The 17,835-nt window shown below is 52.9% G+C and overlaps 1 protein-coding gene across 8 annotated transcripts in view; it reads left to right on the top strand.

Moving 5' to 3' along the window:
- ITPR1 (inositol 1,4,5-trisphosphate receptor type 1) overlaps positions 1-17,835 on the top strand; it is a 208,280-nt gene that overhangs the window by 130,491 nt on the left and 59,954 nt on the right. For 4 of the 8 annotated variants that reach the window (XM_040358649.1, XM_040358647.1, XM_040358644.1 and 1 more), the window contains 3 exons: positions 5,803-5,850; positions 6,119-6,251; positions 11,137-11,324. In XM_040358649.1, coding sequence (XP_040214583.1) covers positions 5,803-5,850; positions 6,119-6,251; positions 11,137-11,324 — 369 coding nt within the window. The remainder of the gene's footprint in view (positions 1-5,802; positions 5,851-6,118; positions 6,252-11,136; positions 11,325-17,835) is intronic. The other 4 variants (XM_040358648.1, XM_040358650.1, XM_040358646.1 and 1 more) reach the window with 1 other exon arrangement.

The raw sequence follows: 17,835 nt of genomic DNA, 5'->3' as shown, positions 1-17,835 counted from the left end.
CTGCGTCTCGGGCAACAGGGTGCCTTTTTACCCCCCTGCGTCTCGGATAACAGGGTGCCTTTTTTACCCCCCTGCGTCTCGGGTAACAGGGTGCCTTTTTACCCCCCCCCCCCCTGCGTCTCGGGCAACAGGGTGCCTTTTTACCCCCTCCCCTGCGTCTCGGGCAACAGGGTGCCTTTTTACCCCCCCTGCGTCTCGGGCAACAGGGTGCCTTTTTACCCCCCCTGCGTCTCGGGTAACAGGGTGCCTTTTTTACACCCCCCTGCGCCTCGGGCAACAGGGTGCCTTTTTACCCCCCCCCTACGTCTCGGGCAACAGGGTGCCTTTTTACCCCCCCCCCTGTGTCTCGGGCAACAGGGTGCCTTTTTACCCCCCCCCCTGTGTCTCGGGCAACAGGGTGCCTTTTTTCCCCCCCCCCCCCTGTGTCTCGGGCAAAAGGGTGCCTTTTTTACCCCCCCTGCGTCTCGGGCGACAGGGTGCCTTTTTTACCCCCCTGCGTCTCGGGCGACAGGGTGCCTTTTTACCCCCCCCCCCTGCGTCTCGGGCGACAGGGTGCCTTTTTACCCCCCCCCTGCGTCTCGGGCGACAGGGTGCCTTTTTACCCCCCCCCCCTGCGTCTCGGGCGACAGGGTGCCTTTTTACCCCCCCCCCCCTGCGTCTCGGCCAACGAGGTGCCTTTCCCCCCCCCCCCCCCCGCGTCTTATCGGTAAACACTGTTACGGTAGACCCTATAGGTAAGGCGAGTGGTGTGATGGTGGAACTCCGGATTGCCGGACCCTCGCGTCCCCGGTGTACGTGATCTTTCCTGCGCACCGTAATACCCCCGGCTGTTTTTAGACCCACGGGGGGGGGATTGAAATGTCAGGACAGGTGGGAATAGATGTAGGCGGAGTTTAGTCCACGCTCAGGATTACATGGCTGAGGGGCGACTCGTGACCGCGTTCACGTCACGTCCCTTTAAATAGAGTCCCTGAAAAAGGGGGGGGGGCGCCTGTGACTAAACCCCCCCACCTCCCCCCCCGCATGTTTTTCCCGTCGCTCTCTGAGGGCGCGCTGACCATAGCGGGTGATGTTGGGAAACCGGATGCAAATGTCTTGATCTGTGTTTGTGTTGGACCGCAGCGGAGTTAAAGTTTAGCTCGTGTTCCCCGCAGCAGAGCGCGGTCACAGCGGGGTCAGGGCGCCGCATTAACCCCTTCCTGGAAAAAGAGGACCCCCCCCAATACATCGAACTCTTATTTCTTCATTCTTTACCCCCCCCTTAGACGATCCCCCATCAGCTCCCAGGAAGATGCAGAACTGCCCCCCCCCCCCTAATAGGGGCCGTAGAATGGGCCTACCGCCCCGCCCTCGCTCTCTGCCCCCTGCTTCAGCTGCCCATGGTTGGCATGGCGTGTGTAGGGTACACGTATGACCAATTGCTTGCTTTGTGGCTTCCTGCCACTGGAGCATGCGTCTGGTGAGGAGGGTGCCGCCTTAGGGGCAGCTGTCCCACTTGCCCACCCCTTGTCCCATCTCGGCCCTATCGACATCCAACAAAAGTTTCCTGAGCCGCTAGTTGACGTCGTCTATCGGGGGGCCGCAGACAATAAAACGCTAGAAGGAATCTCTGGACGTGGAATGCGATTTATCCTGCGATGTGAATATTCTGTATCCTCCGACCAATCAGATCGTTCCGCCGCTTTATGGAGGGGATTTTTTTATTATTTCTGCTGAATTGACACATTTTATATCTTGTAACAAGTTCCACGAGCAGAATACCGCCCCCCCCCGCGTCTGGCAGTGCCCTTGTGGGGGGGGGGGGGGTGTTCTCAGCCAGCCTCCCCCTTGGGGCCCCCCCCCCCAGGCCCAAATCCTGGCAGGGCCCTTGGGGGGGGGGAGGGGGTTGTTCTTGGCCGGCCTCCCCTGGGGCCTCTGACACCCCCCTAAGGTGACCCCTGACCCCCCATTCTGGCAGCGCCCGCATTGGGGGGGGGTTCTCGGCCGGCCTCCCCTGGGGCCACTGACACCCCTGTCCTGACAGTGCCTTTGGGGGGGGGGGGGGAGCTGTGTTGCCGGCCACCCCATGGGCCTCTGACACCCTTCCTAAGGCCGACCCCCCCCCCCATTCTGGCAGTGCCTGCATTAGGGGGGTTGTTCTCGGTCGGCCACCCCCTGGGGCCCCTGAACCCTCCTGCCCCGTCCTGAAAATGCCCTTGGTGGGGGTTCTCGGCCAGCCTCCCCTGCGGCCTCTGGCACCCACCCTAAGGCCACACCCTGGGACCCCTGACCCCCCTTCCTAAGGTCGACCCCCATTCTGGCAGTGCCCGCATCTGGCGGGGTGTTCTTGGCTTGCCTCCCCCTGGGGCCACTGACCCCTCCTTCCTGACAGTGCCTTTTTGGGGGGGGGGGGCTGTGTTCTTGACACCCTTCCTAAGGCTGACCCCCATTCTGGCAGTGCCGCATTGGGGGGGGGGGGGGGGGGGTTTCTCGGTCAGCCACCCCCTAGGGCCCCTGACCCTTCCGGCCCCCATCCTGGCAGTGCCCTTGGGGCGGGGGGGGTTCTCGGCATTCCTCCCCATGGGGCCTATGACACCCCCCCCTGGCCCCCATCCTGGCAGTGCCGCATTGGGGGGGGTTCTCGGTCAGCCACCCCCTAGGGCCCCTGACCCCTCCGGACCCCATCCTGGCAGTGCCCTTGGGGGCGGGGGGTTCTCGGCAGGCCTCCCCATGGGGCCTCTGACACCCCCCCCCCCGGCTCCCATCCTGGCAGTGCCCGCATTGGGGGGGGGGGGGTTGTTCTCGGCCTGGTGCTCGGCCAGCTTGATTACATAACATGCGTTTTCTTTTCCTGGAAGCGGAGTCGCGTACCGCTGTGACCTTCAGCACTAATTACCAATAAACACGTCTCTGTTTACCGGGGGGGGGGGGGGATGGGGTTACCAGGACCGCGTCATTTCCACGCTGCCCGGCGGCTCCGACTTCTCAACTCCTAATGACAGGTGCGGAATAGAATCCGGGGCCCTGCTGTGCCGCGCTTCTCCCGCTTTGTGGCATTAAACCTGCGCAGGCTCTTGAAGTGTCACAATTTCCTGTCCGCTTTTGTGGGAAGAATTCAAGTCCCTCTGTGGGGTGTTTACTGCAATCTGTGGCTGATTTTACCCGTACGTCGTCCAATGGGATCGTCCAATCCTCATTCATCGACCTGAGCAGTCTATTTCCTATAGGCGGCCCCCTTCCACCTCCTCTCCTGATAACGGCTTCCTCCGATTTCACTGCACACTGTGAGCTTCTCACCATGTGCGCTACAAGCTGCGACACGTCGAAGCCCCGCCTCCTTTCCAGCTTGGAGGGCGTCCAGCATCATCTAGCCCTTTTTCTTCCCAAGCGGACTGTCTCTGGCCCCGCCCCTTATTCATTGTTTTTTTAATCATGGAGGTTCAGCAACACATGTGGGCGTTACCTATGCAAATACAGCCTGACGTGGAAACGCCCACTCCTCCAGACTGACACCCACCCCAGGGCGCAACAAATACTAGGTCGCCATGTCGACTAGAAATTGCGTCCTGACTTGTCGGCCCTTTCTCCGGGATGCCGTCTGATTGGTTCCACACGGGCAAAGTGCCCTCCCCTAAATTTTTTAAAAAAATCATCATGTGGGGGATTGTAAGTTACAATTGAGGCCCCCCCCCACTCGCATACAAACGCTACACGTGAAAATGCAGATTGGGATACACGTTACATGTCACTGCGCAAACCGCCTCCTAGATTCAAAGCTGATTTGTCAGGCCCTGCCCCCGCCCATCAAAGCATATTGAGATTTGCATAACTCCTCCCACTGCTTGTATCAGGACTCAAGAGGACTGAGGTAGGATTTCACAAATCTATGTACCGCCCCTCCCACCAGCCATGACGGCCCCTCCCACCAGCCGTGATCTGCCCCCTGCCGGCCCCTCCCACCAGTAATGATCTGCCACCTGCTGGCCCCTCCCACCAGCCATGACCGGCCCCTCCCACCAGCCATGACCAGCCCCTCCCAGCAGCCGTGATCTGCCCCCTGCTGGCCCCTCCCACCAGCCATGATCTGCCACCTGCCGACCCCTCCCACCAGCCATGACCAGCCCCTCCCAGCAGCCGTGATCTGCCCCCTGCTGGCCCCTCCCACCAGCCATGACCAGCCCCTCCCAGCAGCCGTGATCTGCCCCCTGCCAGCCCCTCCCAGCAGCCGTGATCTGCCACCTGCCGGCCCCTTCCACCAGCCATGACCGGCTCCTCCCACAAGCCATGACCGGCCCCTCCCAGCAGCCGTGATCTGCCCCCTTCCGACCCCTCCCAGCAGCCGTGATCTGCCCCCTGCCGGCCCCTCCCAGCAGCCGTGATCTGCCGACCCCTCCCAGCAGCCGTGATCTGCCGGCATTGCAATAGAGAAGCACAGAGATCCAGTGATGACATCACAGTGTATAAAATAAGATCTGCTATAAAACAAAGTAAACTTGTATATTGGTGGGTAGATGGAGTGTTCTGGGGGGGGGGGGGTTGTGTTTTCCGCCTCATTAGCCAGACATTGAGTAATGTTCCGGTGTCTGAGGAGCTCAGCTGCCATCTGTCTTCCGGACGCCCCCCCCCCTCAGACATGTGAGCCCCCCCCCCCTCAGACATGTGACCCCCCCCCCGAGGTCTCCAGATGCGGAGGCGATTCCCAGCCTCCGGCGGAGGGACTTTCCTGCTGATTCATCCAATAGACTTGTGTGGGAGATTAACCCTTCCCTGGCCTGATGTCTGACACTGGGAACACATTGTTGGGTCTGCCCCCCTCCCCCCCCCCCCCCCCCCTGGGATCAGGCCCCCCCCCCCCCCCTGGGATCGGGCCCCCTCACAATTTCCTCATATCGCCCTCTTCAGGAAGATCCCTCATAGCCGTTCCTCAGCCCGTCACAGATGAGCAAATCTGAACCGCGGGAAAAAATGATGTAATGGGGTCTTAGGAGGGTGTCTATGGGAAGGTGTGACCATTCTTCCAGAAGAGCATTTGTGAGGTCAGGCACTGATGTTGGACAAGAAGGCCTGGCTCAGTCTCCTCGCTAAGGTGTTCTATGGGGATGAGGTCAGGACTCTGTGCAGGCCAGTCAAGTTCCTCCACCCCAAACTCGCTCTTCCATGTCTTTATGGACCTTGCTTTGTTCACTGGTGGGCAGTCATGTTGGAACAGGGAGGGGCCGTCCCCAAACTCCTCCCACAAAGATGGGAGCATGAAATTGTCTAAAATGTCTCGGTATGCTGACACCTTAAGAGTTCCTTCACTGGAACTAAGGGGCCAACCCAACCCCTGAGGGGACAACCCAACCCCTGAAAAAAAAATTCTACACCAATCAATATTAAAGACTGCCCTGGCTTTATCAAATGTTGGGGCAGATGGTGAGGCCGCCATCTTGGGCACGCTCAGTAGAATATCATGCTAGGGTCAGTTGTAGACGCGGGCGTTGTATTTCCGTTGGGGGGGGGAATTGGAGTACCTTGAGGCAAGCACAGGCAGAATGTACAAACTCCATGCAGATCGGAATTTGAGCCACGGACCGCTGCAAGACGAAACGCGTTGGCCACGAAGCCTCAGTGAACTAGAAGGTGGACGAGTTCCGTGGACCAATGTTTGGGAGGAGGTTGTATGGTTGGGGCCCTTACCCTCCCCCACCTCCATCATTCCCATCTCCTAACCTTTCCCAGATCACCCCCTACATGTCTGCCTGCCCCCTCGTCTTGTTGTGGGGGGTCTGGGGGTTGGTTGATCTGCTCAGTTTTATGAATTTGATTTCTGCATGGTCACAGGATCCGGGTCAGGCCCAGTCTGTGAGGCAACTGGAAGATCTGAAGAGGGTACGTAGACCGGCCGCCATGTGTCCCCCATTGTCTTCTCATTGGTTTGTCTCCTGTCCTCGTCGGCATTGGTTGAGGTGTTGTGTCTATAGGTTGTGTCTTTGGTGTTCCTCGGGGGCTGTCCTGGCGGATTTCCTTGGCCTCGGGTGGTCTTTTCTCCCGTTGTTCGTATTGCTGAGGTTGTCTCCATTTAGAACGTTCCAGTTGGAAGATCCAGACGTCTCCCCCCTTTAGTCTTCCCCGGATCACGGCTCTTTCTTTCTTGCAGGGGGAAGCGCTCCGCGTTATTTTGGTGAACCGATATCACGGGACCGTCAAGCAGAGCGGAAGAAGGGAAAGTCTCACCAGCTTTGGGAATGGACCGCTGACTGGAGGAGTCGGTGTGAAGCCGGCCGGTTTAGGTAAGTCTCTCTTCTAGAGATCAGATGAAAGCTGGCCATACACTAGAGCTGGGGGTCTCCAAACTGTGGCCCGGGGGCCAGATGCGGCCCATTGCCTACTTTTATCTGGCCCTTGGAGCCATAATCCCCCCAACTGACACCAATGAAGGGACACAATTCCTCCCACCAATACCAATGCTGGGGCCCAATTTTTTCCAGTGACACCAACAGTGGGACCCAATGATGGCGGCACTATTCCCCCTCAGTGACCCCCAACAATGGGGCACCAATTTCTCCTAATGACACCAACAATAGAGTCCACTGACGCCAATGAAAGGACGCAATTCCTCCCACTAATACCAATGCTGGAGCCCAATTTTTGCCAATGATACCATTTTGAATTACTTGGAACAAATTCACCAAATGATGATTTTTGTATGAATGTTTTTGGATTGGTGGTTGGCCCCCAGGGAAGAAAAGCCCCCCAAAATGATTGGTGCAAGTAGGATAACGGACCCCGGAAGAGAATAGCCCCCAAATCCTTGGTATCAGCGGAATCGTCACCCCCTGGAGGTAATGGCTCCTCGAATTCATTGGTGATAAAGGATCCCAGGAGGTAATAGGCCCCCCCCAAACCAGTGCGACCATTGTCTATAGGGGAGCCCTTCTATTCATTGGTGTCAGTGGGATCATGGTCCATAGGGGAGCCCTTCTATTCATTGTCAGTGGGACCATGGTCCATAGGGGGGCCCTTCTATTCATTGGTGTCAGTGGGATCATGGTCTATAGGGGAGCCCTTCTATTCATTGGTGTCAGTGGGATCATGGTCCATAGGGGAGCCCTTCTATTCATTGTCAGTGGGACCATGGTCCATAGGGGAGCCCTTCTATTCATTGGTGTCAGTGGGACCATGGTCCATAGGGGAGCCCTTCTATTCATTGGTGTCAGTGGGACCATGGTCCATAGGGGAGCCCTTCTATTCATTGGTGTCAGTGGGATCATGGTCCATAGGGGAGCCCTTCTATTCATTGGTGTCAGTGGGATCATGGTACATAGGGGATCCCTTCTATTCATTGGTGTCAGTGGGATCATGCTCTATACGGGAGCCCTTCTATTCATTGGTGTCAGTGGGATCATGCTCTATAGGGGAGCCCTTCTATTCATTGGTGTCACTGGGACCATGGTCTATAGGGGAGCCCTTCTATTCATTGGTGTCAGTGGGACCATGGTCTATAGGGGATCCCTTCTATTCATTGGTGTCAGTGGGACCATGGTCTATAGGGGAGCCCTTCTATTCATTGGTGTCAGTGGGACCATGGTCCATAGGGGAGCCCTTCTATTCATTGGTGTCGGTGGGATCATGGTCCATAGGGGAGCCCTTCTATCCATTGGTGTCAGTGGGATCATGGTCTATACGGGAGCCCTTCTATTCATTGGTGTCGGTGGGATCATGGTCCATAGGGGGGCCCTTCTATTCATTGGTGTCGGTGGGATCATGGTCCATAGGGGAGCCCTTCTATCCATTGGTGTCAGTGGGATCATGGTCTATACGGGAGCCCTTCTATTCATTGGTGTCAGTGGGACCATGGTCTATAGGGGAGCCCTTCTATTCATTGGTGTCAGTGGGACCATGGTCTATAGGGGATCCCTTCTATTCATTGGTGTCAGTGGGACCATGGTCTATAGGGGAGCCCTTCAATTCATTGGTGTCAGTGGGATCATGGTCTATAGGGGAGCCCTTATATTCATTGGTGTCAGTGGGATCATGGTCCATAGGGGATCCCTTCTATTTATTGGTGTCAGTGGGATCATGGTCCATAGGGGAGCCCTTCTATTCATTGGTGTCAGTGGGACCATTGTCCATAGGGGAGCCCTTCTATTCATTGGTGTCAGTGGGACCATGGTCTATAGGGGAGCCCTTCTATTCATTGGTGTCAGTGGGACCATGGTCCATAGAGGAGCCCTTCTATTCATTGGTGTCAGTGGGACCATGGTCCATAGGGGAGCCCTTCTATTCATTGGTGTCAGTGGGACCATGGTCCATAGGGGAGCCCTTCTATTCATTGGTGTCGGTGGGATCATGGTCCATAGGGGGGCCCTTCTATTCATTGGTGTCAGTGGGACCATGGTCCATAGGGGAGCCCTTCTATTCATTGGTGTCCGTGGGATCATGGTCCATAGGGGAGCCCTTCTATTCATTGGTGTCAGTGGGACCATGGTCCATAGGGGAGCCCTTCTATTGGTGTCAGTGGGACCATGGTCTATAGGGGAGCCCTTCTATCCATTGGTGTCAGTGGGACCATGGTCTATAGAGGAGCCCTTCTATTCATTGGTGTCAGTGGGACCATGGTCTATAGGGGAGCCCTTCTATCCATTGGTGTCAGTGGGACCATGGTCTATAGAGGAGCCCTTCTATTCATTGGTGTCAGTGGGACCATGGTCTATACGGGAGCCCTTCTATCCATTGGTGTCCGTGGGATCATGGTCCATAGGGGAGCCCTTCTATTCATTGGTGTCAGTGGGACCATGGTCCATAGGGGAGCCCTTCTATTCATTGGTGTCAGTGGGACCATGGTCCATAGGGGAGCCCTTCTATTGGTGTCAGTGGGACCATGGTCTATAGGGGAGCCCTTCTATCCATTGGTGTCAGTGGGACCATGGTCTATAGAGGAGCCCTTCTATTCATTGGTGTCAGTGGGACCATGGTCTATAGGGGAGCCCTTCTATTCATTGGTGTCCGTGGGATCATGGTCCATAGGGGAGCCCTTCTATTCATTGGTGTCAGTGGGACCATGGTCCATAGGGGAGCCCTTCTATTCATTGGTGTCAGTGGGATCATGGTCTATACGGGAGCCCTTCTATTCATTGGTGTCAGTGGGACCATGGTCTATAGGGGAGCCCTTCTATTCATTGGTGTCAGTGGGACCATGGTCTATAGGGGATCCCTTCTATTCATTGGTGTCAGTGGGACCATGGTCCATAGGGGAGCCCTTCTATTCATTGGTGTCAGTGGGACCATGGTCCATAGGGGAGCCCTTCTATCCATTGGTGTCAGTGGGATCATGGTCTATACGGGAGCCCTTCTATTCATTGGTGTCAGTGGGACCATGGTCTATAGGGGAGCCCTTCTATTCATTGGTGTCAGTGGGACCATGGTCTATAGGGGATCCCTTCTATTCATTGGTGTCAGTGGGACCATGGTCCATAGGGGAGCCCTTCTATTCATTGGTGTCAGTGGGACCATGGTCTATAGGGGAGCCCTTCTATTGGTGTCAGTGGGACCATGGTCCATAGGGGAGCCCTTCTATTCATTGGTGTCAGTGGGATCATGGTCCATAGGGGAGCCCTTCTATTCATTGGTGTCAGTGGGACCATGGTCTATAGGGGAGCCCTTCTATTCATTGGTGTCAGTGGGACCATGGTCCATAGGGGAGCCCTTCTATTCATTGGTGTCAGTGGGACCATGGTCCATAGGGGAGCCCTTCTATTGGTGTCAGTGGGATCATGGTCCATAGGGGAGCCCTTCTATTCATTGGTGTCAGTGGGACCATGGTCCATAGGGGAGCCCTTCTATTCATTGGTGTCAGTGGGACCATGGTCCATAGAGGAGCCCTTCTATTCATTGGTGTCAGTGGGATCATGGTCCATAGGGGAGCCCTTCTATCCATTGGTGTCAGTGGGACCATGGTCTATAGAGGAGCCCTTCTATTCATTGGTGTCAGTGGGACCATGGTCTATAGGGGAGCCCTTCTATTCATTGGTGTCAGTGGGACCATGGTCCATAGGGGAGCCCTTCTATTCATTGGTGTCAGTGGGACCATGGTCCATAGGGGAGCCCTTCTATTGGTGTCAGTGGGATCATGGTCCATAGGGGAGCCCTTCTATTCATTGGTGTCAGTGGGACCATGGTCCATAGGGGAGCCCTTCTATCCATTGGTGTCAGTGGGATCATGGTCTATACGGGAGCCCTTCTATTCATTGGTGTCAGTGGGACCATGGTCTATAGGGGAGCCCTTCTATTCATTGGTGTCAGTGGGACCATGGTCTATAGGGGATCCCTTCTATTCATTGGTGTCAGTGGGACCATGGTCCATAGGGGAGCCCTTCTATTCATTGGTGTCAGTGGGACCATGGTCTATAGGGGAGCCCTTCTATTGGTGTCAGTGGGACCATGGTCCATAGGGGAGCCCTTCTATTCATTGGTGTCAGTGGGATCATGGTCCATAGGGGAGCCCTTCTATTCATTGGTGTCAGTGGGACCATGGTCTATAGGGGAGCCCTTCTATTCATTGGTGTCAGTGGGACCATGGTCCATAGGGGAGCCCTTCTATTCATTGGTGTCAGTGGGACCATGGTCCATAGGGGAGCCCTTCTATTGGTGTCAGTGGGATCATGGTCCATAGGGGAGCCCTTCTATTCATTGGTGTCAGTGGGACCATGGTCCATAGGGGAGCCCTTCTATTCATTGGTGTCAGTGGGACCATGGTCCATAGAGGAGCCCTTCTATTCATTGGTGTCAGTGGGATCATGGTCCATAGGGGAGCCCTTCTATCCATTGGTGTCAGTGGGACCATGGTCTATAGAGGAGCCCTTCTATTCATTGGTGTCAGTGGGACCATGGTCTATAGGGGAGCCCTTCTATTCATTGGTGTCAGTGGGACCATGGTCCATAGGGGAGCCCTTCTATTCATTGGTGTCAGTGGGACCATGGTCCATAGGGGAGCCCTTCTATTGGTGTCAGTGGGATCATGGTCCATAGGGGAGCCCTTCTATTCATTGGTGTCAGTGGGACCATGGTCCATAGGGGAGCCCTTCTATCCATTGGGGTCGGTGGGACTGTGGTCCTCTGGAGGAGATTTTTATTTTTTGGGACTAACACCCTAATGTGATTCTCTTGTACCCTTAGCCGGCTCCAATGCGGGGAGTTTAAGCCGAGGGGAGATGAGTATGTCGGACGTTCAGTGCCACCTCGATAAGGAAGGGGCTTCGGATCTCGTCATTGACCTCATCATGAACGCCACCACTGACCGCGTGTTCCACGAGAGCATCCTTTTGGCGATTGCGCTTCTTGAAGGCGGGAATACGACTATTCAGGTGAGATCCGAATATCGGAGCCGTGAGTCAGGAACTGTTCTGTGTGTGGGGCGCGTTCACGCCATAGAAACGCTTTTCTGCATGCGTGTTCTTGGCGTGTTTTTGATGTAGTCCGGTGCATTCCCCCCCCTTTCTTCTTAATCTTAAATAAGGATGTGTGTTCCAGTGCGTTTTTGGTGCGTTCCAGCGCAGGAAATGCTTTTTTCTGGAACGCGCGAACTGCAAGCACTGGTGTGAACTACGCCATTGAAAACCATATAACCTTCTTTGATGCAGAAAAAACGCCCTGGACTGCATGTGGTGTGAAGCCCCCCTCAATGTTGGCTCTTGTGCGGGAAGAGGAAGGTCCGGTATTATGCTGTATACCCCCCCCAGATTTTGGAGTAATGAGTCGGGCTACATAATGACCCCCCTCAATGTTGGCTCTTGTGCGGGAAGAGGAAGGTCCGGTATTATGCTGTATACCCCCCCCAGATTTTGGAGTAATGAGTCGGGCTACATAATGACCCCCCTCAATGTTGGCTCTTGTGCAGGAAGAGGAGCGTCCGGTGTTGTGCTGTATATTCCCCCCCCCCCCCCCAGATTTTGGAGTAATGTGTCGGGCTACATAATGACCCCCCTCAATGTTTCAGAGTCAAGTTTATTGAAGATGTTTTTCCTCTCCATCGTTATTTGTGACCGAAATAGAAAGGAACTTCCTCCTCCGGGGCAAAAATCTTTCTCATATTTTGTTAAAAGGCAAATTTCCCATTCGTGACGAACCACTTCGCACACGCGTGTCACTTCTAAGGACACGTTATTACTTTGTATCGTTCTTCAAGCTGTGGCCGAATGTCAGCCCTTCTATTTCACCACTTGTGGACCGGAAGATTTTCCCCCTTAATGACCGGGCTATTTTTTGCGATACGGCACTGTCGCTTTAGCTGACAATTGCGCGGTCGTGTGACGTTGTACCCAAACAAAATTGATGTCCTTTTCCCCAAAAATAGAACTTTCTTTTGGTGGCATTTGATCACCTCTGCGGTTCTTTTTTGCGCTATAAAAAAAAACATTTTGAAAAATAAAATTTTCGGGTCCAGGGGGGGCTGCTGACAGTTTAGGGTCCAGGGGGGGGGGGCTGCTGACAGTGTGGGGTCCAGAGGGGTGCCGCTGACACTTTGGGGTCTGGGTGGGCTGGACCGCTGACACTTTGGGGTCTGGGTGGGCTGGACCGCTGACACTTTGGGGTCCGGGTGGGCTGGACCGCTGACACTTTGGGGTCCGGGTGGGCTGGACCGCTGACACTTTGGGGTCCGGGTGGGCTGGACCGCTGACACTTTGGGGTCCGGGTGGGCTGGACCGCTGACACTTTGGGGTCCGGGGGGCTGGACCGCTGACAGTTTGGGGTCCGGGGGGCTGGACCGCTGACAGTTTGGGGTCCGGGGGGCTGGACCGCTGACAGTTTGGGGTCCGGGGGGCTGGACCGCTGACAGTTTGGGGTCCGGGGGGCTGGACCGCTGACAGTTTGGGGTCCGGGGGGCTGGACCGCTGACAGTTTGGGGTCCGGGGGGCTGGACCGCTGACAGTTTGGGGTCCGGGGGGCTGGACCGCTGACAGTTTGGGGTCCGGGGGGCTGGACCGCTGACAGTTTGGGGTCCGGGGGGCTGGACCGCTGACAGTTTGGGGCCCCTGGAGGTAAGTACAGTGGAGACTGGTGGGGGGGGGGGGGGGTCATTTACCTCTTACAGAAAAAATGTGAACACTCTAAAGAACCCGGCTGACTTTTGGACACAGCAGTTCTGTGAAAGATACAATGTAATGATATCCCATCAGAAGTAGTTCCATGTGTATATTATGATGCAATAAACTAGTGACTGTATACACCTTTCCAGGGGCGGAGATGAGATCCAATCGGCTTCTAGTATTCATTTTCAAAGCTTGGCTGAACAAGTTAAGGGTTGAAGCTGATTGGTTGCCCCCCCCCCCCCCCCCCCCAGACCAGGAATAGAGGGGAAATCTTCCAAAGGGGACACTAGTTCTGGTGATTTGGGGTTCCCTCACTTCTCATTTCCTGTTTTGGTGATGGGACAGAAAATGACTGTAAATCTACCCAATGGGGACACAAGTAAAAAAAATGGACGAAGGTCATGACCTCCCTTTTTTCTTCATCAAAATGAAAAGTACATTTTTTTGCCTTTTTTTAGTTCTTTTCAGAACTGTCCACAGAGACGGTCCTGTCTGGAACAAAGTGAGGTAAATCTCCCCAAAGGGGTCACATCAATAAAAATCTATAATCAAAGTCCCGGCGCCGTCTGATCAAAGTATTGGAGGATCAAAGGAAAGGTGAGAGAGTGCTGAGCGGGGATCGGCAGGGGAAAGGGCAGCTTTGCTTTAATGCTCCCCTCCGGGGCAAAATCTTTGTAGAGAGAAGACCGGGAAGCCTCTGTCGGGTTTTTATTGGTGTCTGTGCCCCGCTGGGGAGATTTCTCCTCCCTTCCTGCCGGGACTTTTCGGCCGGCATTTATGTAAATCCCAAATCCATTTTTCACTCTTCGTTGTGTGTGTGTTGGATGGTGATCGGCTTATCCGATAGGCGGCCCAATGCCAATGAAAGGAGCGCACATGGAAGGCCGACAACGCTGCTTCCAAGAGCGAGGCATTGGTGTTAAGGAAGTGCTGCCAGCTGGCGGGATCTCCAGGGAAAGAACTTTCTCCAGATCCACAAAAAAAGTTATTAGAAAATTGTATAAAGTGAGGAATGAGGCCAAACGCATTGAAGGATAGATAGATAGTGTGTGTGTGTGTGTGTGTGTGTGTGTGTGTGTGTGTGTGTGTGTGTGTGTGTGTATGTATATATATATATATATATATATATATATATATATATATATATATATATATATATATATATATATATATATATATATATATATATATATATATACATTCTTCACACTATATGCTGTGAAATAAAAAAATGTTTTATATATATAATTACATGTTTGTGCTGTGAAAAAAATATATACTGTATGTATAAATATTCACACACAGTATATTTTTTGATTTTTTTTTTTTCACAACATTCTATACTCGTATTCTAGAATGCTGTGAAAAAAACACAATTATACTATGTTTAAAGATAAATATATATCTCTAATTATAGTGATTGTGTATATTCTCTGTGGAAATGAAATACAAAATAGTGTTTATATAATATATCACACACAGCACTATTTGTATTTTATTTTCACAGAGAATATACACATTCATTATAATTGTAGATATATTTATTTATCTTTAAACACAGAATATTTTGTGTTTTGTTTTTTCACAGCATTCTATAGAATGTTGTGAAAAACAAATGGTGTGTGTGTGTGTATTTATTTAGACATACAGGGCCAGATTCACGTAGAATAGTGCAAAACTGCGGCGTAGCGTATGACATTTATGTTACGCCGCCGCAAGTTTTACAGGCAAGTGCTTTATTCTCGAAAACTTTCCTGTCAAGTTGCGGCGGCGTATCGTAAACCCCCCGGCGCAAGCCCGCGTAATTCAAATGAGCCGGGTAGGGGGCGTAGAACATTTAAATTAGGCGCGTTCCCACGCTGAACGTACTGCGCATGCGCCGTCCCTAAAATTTCCCGGCGTGCATTGCGCAAAATGACGTCATTGGTTTCGACGTGAACGTAAAATGGCTTCCAGCCCCATTCACGGACGAGTTACGCAAACGACGTAAAATTTTCAAATTGCGACGCGGGAACGACGGCCATACTTGACATTGGATACGCCACCTAGGGGGCATGTTTATCTTTACGCCGCGTATCTCTTACGGAAACGGCGTAAATTTACTGCGACGGGCAAGCGTACGTTTCGTGAATCGGCGTAACGACTCATTTGGATATTCTACGCCGACCTCTATGGAAGCGCCACCTAGCGCCCAGCGTAAATATTGCACCCTAAGATACGACGGCGCAGGCCGTCGTATCTTAGGCATGTTTAACCTCCCTAGCGGTATGATTCTGTCTGGAATTTTGTTCCAAAAGCGGTACCATTTTTGTAGAATAATCTGAGGTGAAATCTGAGGTGATACAGTGAAATCCTGTCAGATTACACTGTATCATGTAACTTTATGTGTGTGTTTTACTTTTTTACATTGTAACTTTTTTGAATCTCCCGCCCACTTCCGCCACTGTGAGGCGCTGCGGTTCACAGAGACGGAAGAGAGAGGAGACATCAGAGAAGACATCAGCGGGGCTCTCACCGGGATTAGGTAAGAACACCGCTGCGCTCACTCTGCAATACATTCTGCCGGGGCTCTCACCGGCGATCACAGCGGGAAACCCCGCTGGATCGCCGGGATGTCACCACACCACCGCTGCGCTCACTCTGCATTTCCCCTGACTCATCTGACCGGCGATCCAGCGGGAAACCCCGCTGGATCGCCGGGATGTTTAGCCACCGCTGCGCTCACTCTGCATCCCCCCCAGCGGGACTAGTCTGACCGGCGATCCAGTGGGAAACCCCCGCCGGATCGCCAGGAATTTTTGGGGGAAAAAAAAAATGCACCCCGAGCGTGACTCGGGGTTACCGCTTCTGGCACTGAATGTTAACCCCGAGTCACGCTCGGGAATACCGCCAGGGAGGTTAAGTGTATCTCAGTTTGAGAAAACATTTAAACATACGACGGGCTTAGATTCCGAGTTACATCGGCGTATCTGCTGATATGCCGGCGTAACTCTTTGTGAATCTGGCCCACAGTATCTATTTTACAGCACAAAAATGTAATATATATATTATTGTATTTATCGCGGTATAACGCGCTCCCGCGTATACCGCGCACCCCTAAAGTGGCCCCCAATCCTGTGGGAAAAAAAGTTTTTTTGTACTTAGTTTTGGTGTCTTGCGCGGCATCCATCGACGGCCTCGTCGGGTCCGGCGTCCTTCTGCGGCTTCGGGTGTCCTCTTCGGCGGGTCCGGCGTCCTTCTGCAGGGGGTCTGGTGTCCCCCTCGGCGGGTCCGGCGTCCTGCGGCGGGTCTGGTGTCCCCCTCGGCGGGTCCGGCGCCCTTCCCGCCACGAGTTTGAATACTGCGCCGGCATATACCGAGCGCAGTACACGTGTATCTTCGGGCAGGCTCGGCAACTGTCGCGCTGACGTCCTGTACGTACAGGATGTCAGTGCGAGAGGCGCCGAGACTGCTCGAAGATTCACGAGTGTACTGCGCTTGGTATATGCTGGCGCAGTATTCAAACTCGTGGCGGGAAAGCGGGTATCGGCGTATATCGCACACCCACGATTTTGCCCTGATTTTCAGGGCAAAATAGTGCGCGGTATACGCCGATAAATACTGTATGTGTGTGTGTGTGTGTGTGTGTGTGAGATATATATATATATATATATATATACGTGCTGTGAAATATAAAAATATATATATTATATTTTTTCACAGCATTCTATACTTGTATTATAGAATGCTGTGAAAAAAAAACACAATGTCTGTGTATGCAATGTAAATATAATTTTATATTGTATATTATTTATTTATACACACAGTATATATTTTTTTTTTTTTCCACAGCATTCTATAATACGAGTATAGAATGCTGTGAAAAAAAAACACAAAATAAATATACTGTGTGTTTAATAATAAATATATAATATAAAATTATATTTATATTGCATACCCAGACACAATTTTTTTCACAGTACTAATATATATAATGTGCTGTGGAAAATAAAAATATATATATATATAAATATATTGCACAGAACATTGAGGCCCCGGAATTTCTGTAGGGAGAGATATAGACATCTCTGTGAAAAAATACATATATAATTTACAGCATTCTATAATAATAATTTTTAATTTTTATTTAACAGCATTCTATAATATGCATTTTTTTCCCCAGCACTAGATGCATTTGTATTTTTTTTTTATTCACAGAGATGTGTATATCTTATTTCCCGGGCCTTGGTGTTGTAAGGTGTGGCGCATCCCCTTCGGCTCGAAGGCTGAGACCTCATATATAAGATGGGGGAAGGGATGTGACTGGCACTCGATTCTATTCAGAATGTGAATGGAGGAGATGTGAATGGACCCTTTGCCCTCTGATGATAATTGTCCCCCCCCCATCCTCGTGTCCCTGCACTGTGCAGCTGGAGAGGTGTGTGCGGTCTCCTACAGGCGGCAGGTTATGTAAGGTCTATTTATATCGGCTGGATGGAGGCAGGAGGTTTAATGAGCTGCTGGCCTCATTCCCCTCTGTGCCAGGCTGTGCTGCGTGCGTCACTGCGCTCTGCTGAGCAAGACCAGCAGTTTCCATGGCTGCGCCGCCCCCCCCCCCCCCCCCGGAGACTCTTCTCTCTCCCAGATAAAGGGCTTTGCTGGATTCGCTCTCTGCAGCACTGCGCACCTCCAACAATACGGATCGATGCGCTGTGCCTGCGGGGGGGGGGGGGGGGGTTTGTATTGAAGTCCGCAAACACAAATATAAAGACAAACGCATGCAGAGCGCCCACTCAATGTGCGTTTT

This window comes from Rana temporaria, chromosome 7 (genome assembly GCF_905171775.1).
Source record: "Rana temporaria chromosome 7, aRanTem1.1, whole genome shotgun sequence".
Taxonomy (NCBI): domain Eukaryota; kingdom Metazoa; phylum Chordata; class Amphibia; order Anura; family Ranidae; genus Rana; species Rana temporaria.
Note: the sequence above shows the minus strand (reverse complement) of the source record. Positions and strands in the feature narration are given on the sequence as shown.